General features: G+C 33.2%; 1 protein-coding gene across 1 annotated transcript; it reads right to left on the minus strand.

The window, feature by feature from the left end:
- Window positions 1–2,956: 2,956 nt before the first annotated feature.
- Window positions 2,957–6,520, minus strand: LOC137738235 (potassium transporter 5-like). The gene is made up of 8 exons (XM_068477867.2): window positions 6,307–6,520; window positions 5,962–6,184; window positions 5,470–5,715; window positions 5,287–5,325; window positions 4,901–5,161; window positions 4,741–4,793; window positions 4,493–4,607; window positions 2,957–4,278 (listed from the first exon to the last, which is right to left on the minus strand). The coding sequence occupies exons 1-8, from the start codon at window positions 6,415–6,417 to the stop codon at window positions 3,140–3,142; spliced, it is 2,187 nt and encodes a 728-aa protein (XP_068333968.1). The 5' UTR covers window positions 6,418–6,520; the 3' UTR covers window positions 2,957–3,139.
- Window positions 6,521–9,413: the final 2,893 nt, after the last annotated feature.

The raw sequence follows: 9,413 nt of genomic DNA on the forward strand, positions 1-9,413 counted from the left end.
TAATTAATTCTCATACATAAAGCACCAAAATTATAAAATAAAAGAGTTTAATCAAATCTCTAAAAGGCATAAATGTGAAGTCTAGAAATTCAAAAGTGAGGCGCCTATATCAAAAGATCCCTTTCTTTTTCATATAACTAGTAGGTTTAGCATCATTCAAAATTTTTAGTTTTCATATATAAGTGCTTCATAACATCATAATTTAGATAAAACACTTCAAATAAATACTTAAGAGAAAAACTCAACCTACTGTGTATCATTAAAGAATTTCATAATTAGACCATGACAAGTGGATAAATGAGGAGTTTTCTCACCAATTGAGCTCTTGCAGCATATGTGGTCAAATATTCTAGTGGATAGAGTCTTGAATTTCCACCCCAATATCCCGAGTTCGAAACTCTTCATTCCTTAAACAATTGTAGTAGGTTCAAACCCTTTCCTTTTAATTAATAATACAAAAAACCTTGTAGCGTTTTCCTATAAAACTTACAATTATCAAGATTGTTTTTTTTCTTTCTAATTTACTATTTAAAATACCTTATACTCAGTTAGCTTTGCCGAGAAGCAAGGCACAAGCGTGCGCAATTTGAGTGCTTATGTATTAATAATCTTTTACCTTTTTTTTGTCGAATATTGATACTTTTTTACTTAAGTATCATACTAGTTGGCCTTCAAGCTGATTAAAACAAATATATTTGACTTTGCTTCATCATTTTAGGCTATTTTTGTCATTATATTTTGCATCAACTCCTATCACTGCTAATCACTTTGTCGGGTCGGGGCTCGATAATAGAGTTGACTTCGTATCTTTCACGAACCCAAAAAAAGAGTTGACTTCTAAAATAAATATTTGATTTTTTTATTCCGGCAGGTCCGACGCAACACTTGAGACAACAATGTGATTGTTTAATTTAACAAAGCCATATTTTGTAAATAAAAATGACTAATAATAAACCATGAGGAGTCCCTTTTATTTTATTTTATTTTTTGAAGAAAATCCCTTTCATTTTCAATTATACGATTTACCTAACACATTCTGAATTCTGTTCATCTTATGCAATTAAGTTGTTAATAAGGTTTAGGTAGAGATACTATCCAATTTTGAAGAGTGCTTTTAAGTTGTTTCTATTTTTTTAGTAAACATTTCAAATAACTACATGATATTTTGAAAATTGGCCACCTGTTAGGTCATTAGCATTGAGAGATGACATGGACAAGTATATTGCAATACATGTTTATAATTTTACTAACAGTCATTTCCGAAGCTCTAAATCTCCAAAATTAACTTTTTATCCAAGTTAAACCTTAAAACTTTTTAGACTAAAAGCAGTAGTGTTGTGAAGGACATGTGAGAATACTAGTGGTTGCAAGGTGGTGGACAAGTGAGGTTTAAGGGTGTATAAAAGTGGCCACTTATATAGTTTTTTCTTCTTCTTATATTCCTCATTCTTCTTAAAATAGCAAAATCAGTATCCGGTCCCTAATTTTTATTGTTCATTGACCAAGACTTTATGAGTTTTTAGATTTTGATCAAAATCCCTATCATTAATATATTAATAATGACATGTAAGTTACATAATTTTTATAATAAAAATTAGTAATTGATTTAGAGTTTTAATACTCACACCCTTATTAAACTCCTAATTAATTTTCAATTCAAACATTTCAAAATATAAAAAATAAAATTAAAATAAGTTTGTACCTATATGTTCCCATTCTTAAAATATACCAATTTGTTATATGAAAAATGTACCCTTTTTTAATATAAAATGTACCCATTTTTTATATAAAATTCATTCAAGCTTTTCTCTAATCCATATTTTAAACTTATATGGGTACATTCTATTTCGTTGATTTGAGAATATATCCATGTCCAGTTTAATAGAAGAAATTTAATAATTTTCTTCTTCTTTTTTTTTCTTTTTTTTTGTGTGTTTTTGAAAAATGTACTCATGTTTTGGTACAATTATTTTTTGGTTAGTTTTGACGAACGTACTCATGTGTTTTGTGTGTGTGTGTGTGTGTGTGTGTATACAAATATATTGGAGAGTATAGTTCATCTTTAATATTTTTAATCCCATAAATTATGGGTTTTATTTAAAATCTCATTAATATAAATAACTACAAATTTCATTTTTAATTTAAAAATATAATAACCTACATGGAAATACATTATTACATTTATGTTAGGGACTTCGATTAAAATCTAAAAGCCACAAAGGTTTTAGTCAAAGAACATTGGTAGTTAGAGACTGCATCCAAAGTGTCCCTTTGAAAATTCAAAAATGACGACTAGCTACTAGCTAGCTAGATGAAATTTAAAGTTGAGATTGACCTCCAAATTTAGTTCTGAGTTTATTTTTTATGAATGTTATTTCTATATGTAACTTCTAAGTTTATTTCTGTATGTAACTTTTAAAAATGTGCCAGTGAGATGGTGGGCAGAGACCTAGGCAAATTTTTTAATTTAATTTAATTCATTATATAACAATAACAACATCTAAATAAGTGTCTACAATTGATTAAGTACATAAAATGAAATATGTAGTCAAAGTTACTTTACAAGAAAGAAAGTCTAGAGTTATTTTACAAGAAAATTATCTTCAAACCTTTAACCCCCCCAAAAAAAAAAAAAAAAAAAAAAAAAAAGAACCGTCTAGAGCCGCCAAGACTGCCTAGGCAAGCATCTAATTGCCGCCTCTTCACCGATTTTTTAAAGGCCTAGCCTCTAACCGGGGCATTTGGCCTCCGCCTAGCGCCTTGGCACTGCCTAGGATGCTTTTTAGAACAATGCCTACAAGTTAATTTCTTCTTGCACTCCATTACTTGTTATGTGTTTCTTTTAAAAAACACATATATTATTATTAAAAATATTGATGTGCTGTAAATAGAAACACTTTTAATAATGAAAATGCTTGGGAACAAAAGTAATTTTTAAAAATGAGGGAACAAAACATTAAAAAAACTAAGGTTTCGATCGATAGACTTATGTTAAATTTTATTGGGCGAAAAATAAACTAATGTTTAGTTATAAGTGTTTATCTAGGGTGTACATATAAGCAAAAAAGGAACGGGAAGTAGAAAGTGGCAGGTGAAGTGCGAAGGCCGGTAGCATTTAGAAACACGCCGAGTAGCTTAATTATATCTCATAGGTCATTCCAACCCTAACAAGCCTGGTCTTTGGAATTGCCATCAAGCTATCAGCTTGCCTAAAGTTTTTCTTCAAGAAATCGTACACGTAGTTGACAACAATCTTTTTGAACCAGGAAGATTTCTCTCCTGCCACCACTTGTGTCTCTCCCATCAGATACACAATACTTTTGTCCATTGCCTCTTGCACAAACTCAATTTCCTCGTCAGCCGTTGCCCGAGTGTTCTGGCTATCCGTTGCAGCTTGATCTTCTGCTAACATCTGTTGATTGCGAATAAAATCTTTTAAATTCTCAACCAGCTGCTTCTCAAACTCCACAGGATCCTCAACTATATCGTTGTAACCGTAGCGCACCACACAGCGGAAGATCCTGTATCCTCTGGGCTCCAACTGTCGAAACAAAAACCTCTCCTCCAACAACACTTTGCTCACGGGCAGGGGCTTAATCGTCACAACAACCACAACTGAATGCACTGAGGGTATATTGGCAACTAAATGAGCAAATATAGGAGGCATTCCTTGAACAAGTTCTGAATACAAAAGCCCTATTCCTGGGACGCGGTTAATGTCAGGGTTAGTGGCCAGTTTCTTCATGTACTCACTAGACACCTTGTTGTTGAGCTCATAAATGTAACTTTGTTTGTGCACATAATGCCAGATCGTCATAATCATCATTAGGAATGCGGCGAAGCACAGCGGAAGGTAACCACCTTCGATGAACTTGAATAGAACCGAAGAAAAATAAACCCCTTCGATCAAAATGAACACCACGAAGAAAATAGCAATCAAGAATATGCTTGTCTTCCATATGACTAGCATGATTAAAGTGAGCATGCATGTTGTGATCAGCATCACACTAACCACCGCAATTCCATATGCATTGCCAATTTTCTCTGTGGTCTTGAAGGCCACAGTGATGATGACACAAAAAATCATAAGTATGTAGTTAATCTCGGGTATGTAGACTTGACCCTCGTTCTTTGCTGAGGTGTGAACAATCTTTACTCGAGGGAAAGAACCCGTACTTAGGGACTGGGAGATAATTGAAAATGTCCCCGTTATCAGAGCTTGACTGGCAATAATGGCAGCTAAAACGGCCACCACAAATGTTGGCCAGTAGATAACGTCTGTATGCACATGAATACACACGTATGTAAACATCGATATAGATATATATTATGCACTAATTAATTGATTATTAAACACATAATTACGTGTACTATGTGCGGTTCAGACAAATTATTTGTATCAAAATTACTAACTGAGTGGTCAGTTTAGTAAATATGGTACAAACAATATTACTCGTATAAATTGCCTTAATGAGAAATCATGAGAACGCACGTGGAATTGAAGCGTAGAAGGTATCTGACACTTTGTCCGGGTACTTGGTGAGAAATGCTGCTTGCCCAAAATATGCAAAAAGTAATGCGGGAAATGTGCAGCAAGTGAAACTAAGCTACAAGAAGACATTAATATTTCCATTAGCAGCAGTACTAAACGATCGTTTAAAATTCAAGTAATGCTGATAAGGGTGATGCGTTTTTGAAGTATAAAAATTAATGCATGCATTTTCTTAAATTATTACTTACTTGGATTGCTCGAACACTGAAGTGACCCAGATCAGCAAACATGGCCTCGGTCCCTAGTTAATTTATGTCACTACAATTAGCAATTGCTAACGGACATATATATAAACGATTCATAGGGAAATATCATATGGTATTAAAATACAAACGTTGGTTAATTTACCAGTAATGCAGAGCACTACTCCCCCAAGGGAAATCCATGCCTTTTTTCCATTTCTATGGAAGTAGTAAATGAAGTAAGCTGGATTGAAAGCACGTAAGACAGTAACGTCATGTACGATTAAGTTGTAAAGACCGATGCCACTGATGAACGCGAACCACAACAAGATAATAGGAGCAAAGGTGAAGCCCACTTTATCAGTACCAAATTGTTGAACAGCGAAGAGACCGATCAAGATTGCTACCGAAATCCCCACAACAGCATCTGGGATCGATAAATTTTTCGTCAAATTTCAACGTTGATAAATAAAACTATATATGCATAGTCCTATCGTTATTAAGATTTAATTAACTCGTAGCATATGTAAGAAATAGTTAAAACATGCATACTTGCGCCTAGTGACTTGATCCCGCTCACTGCAGAAAGAACTGCACACAAATTTAACACTTTTGTTAAATCTTGAATAGCACACTAAATAAGGGTGTAGGAATTAATTATTTATTCCATAAATAGCACAGTAAATAATTCTAAGAGAATGTGTGCCACTGATTAAAGTAGTAATAGTTAGTTACCTGAAATGCATGGAGTAAGAACCCCATCTCCAATCACCATGGAAGTTCCCATAATGGTGACAAAGAAAAGTGTATATTTAGCATATTTACTATTCTCAAGCTTCTTTTTTATCGCTTGGGACCTTTTTAACTCCGATGAAATTTCAAGTTTGTAGTTGGATAGCTCTCTGTCTTCTGGCTGCGTATTTGGAATTAAGCTCACCTTCGCAGATCGGCATATCAATGAATACAACGCAAATGTTCCCCCTATAAATCAATATACATGATAATTAGTTCATGTGAAAAAAAGTTAATGGACGGTTCCGATTGTTGGAACATAAAATAAAATGAGATATATGTTTACAATCCGAACTATAAATAATTAAACCTTTGATATTGTTGTAAATGCCTAAAACAATTTGATATTGTTGGAATTAGGTTGCTAGAATCTAAGCTATAACCTAAAAGAACGAAAGAAGTAATTGAATTAACTTAATTAAATATCACACGTACCTTCACCATTATCATTAGCCCACAAGACGATGAAGACATACTTAACCAAGGGTACGAGCAATATGGTATAGATGATGAGAGACAACACCCCCAGAATGTCATCCTTGTGGTCAATACCATTAGGAAAAGTGCTTGAGAATACATAGAGGGGAGATGTCCCGATGTCCCCATACACTATCCCTATGCTCTGGAATGCTAAACTGATCGTTGTCTTCCAACTCATCTGAAAATGAAAAAAGAAACAAAAAGTTGACAGATTAAAACCTACATACAATGAAAAATAAATATCCAGTCTCTGTGACAATTAAAAAGAATTAGTGGTTTAGGGTTGGAATATAAACGTACGTTTGAGCCATGATGATTAGGCATGGAAACTTTTCCAGCCTCCAAATTGAGTGAGTCTACCCGACGCATCGATATCCTCGGTTCATCGGTAGTCTCCGAATTCTCTCCCATCCTTTTCTTTTTCTCCTTAGTTTCTCTTGTTTTCCTTCCTCTCAACTCAAAGATGACTGTGTAAATGAGAAAAGAAACGCTTCTTCAACGAGTATCTTCTACCTCGTATCTACCCTTGAGTTTTATAGGTAAAGACGACTAAGAGAAACTAGTGCATGTATGTACGTATTTTTAGGCTTCCATTTCCTAGAATATGTTATATGTAAAGACGCGGAAGACTCTGGCAAATTAGTTACGCGTATAGTGTGTGTATGTACGTATTTTTAGGTTCCTATTTCCTAGGATATGTTCTTTTCTTTTCTTTTTCAAAAATAAAAGAAAAGAAAAAAAGAAACACTTCCTTGGATGGGAGTTAGTTTGATCAGTGTAATTATATATATGGAAATGGGTAGTAACAATAAGCTTTGTGTAATTAACTTAACTTGAACAATTGTTAAGCTGCATTTGTATTAAACATTTTCTTAGCAAATTAAACACGAGCCCCTAGTTTTTTTTGAAGTGACGAAGTGTGTCTCCGATCCCTATAATTAAGTTTCCTCTGTCAACGTACGTAGCCTAGGGAAATTCATACTTCACGCGAAGCTAAGACTTTTCCTTAAGCCATCTGGTGATCTCAAGGTTCATTTTGAGTCGTAAAAATAGTTTCTCTCAAAATAGGACTGTGGTCGTACGTGTACATCGTTTAATCTTGCCACATGTAAACCCTTTGGTTCGCCATGTGGAGCTAGTACGTGCATGACAAATGGACATAAAAACACATTTCCTACGTGTACAAAAGCATATCAAATAAGTCTATCAAGAAGTTTCTAACAATGGTCGACGTTAAAATTATATGATCGTTGATTAACACTTCCCGACATGCAAACATAAATGATGCAATGCTGTGTAGGATTTAATATAACAAGAAGAGAAGGGAGAATCCAAATTTATATTTAATAGAAGAGATAACTCCAAAAATTTAGTTAGTTATTAGGTTTAGTCCAACACACTTTGCTTATGATTTAGATTCATTACTTTTATTCCAACTAAGCAAATTTTAATTTTTCAAAATGATGAGTCCGCCTAATTCTTCAGATGAGCTTTTCAAATACCGATTATGTCCCTGAGTTGTTTAGGACTCCAAAATGATAATTATTTGTAACGGTGACACTTAATTTAGCATAATTGTAGGCATGTCTATCTCAGTTTTTAATTTACATCATATAACTTTTGTTTGACATAATTAAGCAACAAATCCAACCTCTCTAGCAGATGTTGAGCTAGTTTAGTATTAATGTGCTTAAAAAAAAAACTATTTTTGATGTGCTATGAGAATAAACAGTTGTAAAATAAACTTGTTGAGTGTTTGATAAGTATTTTTTTTCTTTTTGTAAAAGTGCTTTTAACAAAAAAACCATAACATTGTCTAAGTGTTTAGTAAACTTTTATATAAAATTGTTGTGAATATGTTATATGACTAAAAATAATATGGTATTGGATGTGATTTTATAATTGCCAAAGAGAATAATGCAAGAGCAAATATTGTAATTTTGCAAAATATGTGGGGGTATACTTATTATTTGAAAATTTCATTAAATTGACACTGTTCACTATGCTTTTGAAAGAAAAAAAAAACCACTTTTTTAGAAGCATAATAGACACTGCTTCTGCTTTGTACCATCATTGACAACCGTTTTTTAATAAACTGCTATTTTTAGAAGAACCACAGCTCCTAACCAGCACACGCATGACCAAACTTGCAACCTTTACTTGGGACTCATCATGTTTATTAACAAATCTGATGAACCTTATTTTAGGATAACAAATCTAATGAACCTACAACATGGGTTTATTAACACCAATAAGTTAAAAGGGAACTTTAACGAAAAGATCCCAGTATTGTTCACTTTAACAAAAAATCATATTTTTACACTAAAAAGTTAATCCTGGTACTATTCACTTTATCTTTTATTTTGTCGTTTTTCATTAAAACTCAAAATTTTCAAATTATTTTCATTAGTTTTCCTTAAGTTAAAAGGTTTACGAGGTGAAGATCAAAACAATAAACAAACGACTTAGTTTCAAGGTTTGTCACATCTACAAACCTGCAACCAAGGCAAATTAAAGGGGCTTAATCTACATCATAGATTTGGTAATACTTGAAATCCATCAGGTTTATTAACAAATCTAAGGACTCTTATTTTTAGGTTAACAAATCAAATGAACCCACAATATGGGATTATTAACACCACCAAGGTACTAATCTACAACATAGGTTGATTTAGACTACTAACCTACAACACAGGTTGATTCATACACATTTACCTACACAATACGTTTATTTAATCTAAATAAACCTGCAATACAGATTGGGATAATGAACTCGAATCAAACAAAACCCCAGTTTACTCACTGAAGATGTTGACTATAATAAAAAAACATTTGATCTGTATGAAACTGCCCAAGCATTTTGTCAAAACCAGCAGCTTCCAACAGCTTCCAATTAACTATGAGAGAGAGAGAGAGAGAGAGAGAGAGAGAGAGAGAGATGCCTTTCTTTGGAGAATGGCAGTGGGTGAAATTTCAAGCAACAAGGTAACCCACTAAATAATCCACATGACATATGTTTTAATGTAATGGACCTCAATTATCATTATATAATTGTATATGGACTTCACCCATTATCACTGGACCAAATGGACCGCAATCGGTAATCCCCTTAATAAAATGGTCTTAGGCTATGAACCAAAAAAGAAATGTGGTTAGGTTTATAAGAATATAAGTAGGAGAAGTTCATAATCAGGTTTAAACCTCGAATTGGTTTAATTAAAAAAATAGCTGAATTTATGACGAAAAAAAAACTACGGCTCTGCAAGCAAATTTATTGGACTAAATTTTAATGGTTGAGATTAAGCAAATTGATAATTGGATTTAAGAAGTACCGGTATCATGTGAATTTGAAAGGAACCATCCCAAATCCAAGCATTTTTTACCCTTGTCTTCCACGATCCCCACGT

The sequence above is a fragment of the Pyrus communis genome, chromosome 13 (genome assembly GCF_041283825.1).
Source record: "Pyrus communis isolate YQ-2024b chromosome 13, ASM4128382v1, whole genome shotgun sequence".
In the NCBI taxonomy this organism is placed as follows: domain Eukaryota; kingdom Viridiplantae; phylum Streptophyta; class Magnoliopsida; order Rosales; family Rosaceae; genus Pyrus; species Pyrus communis.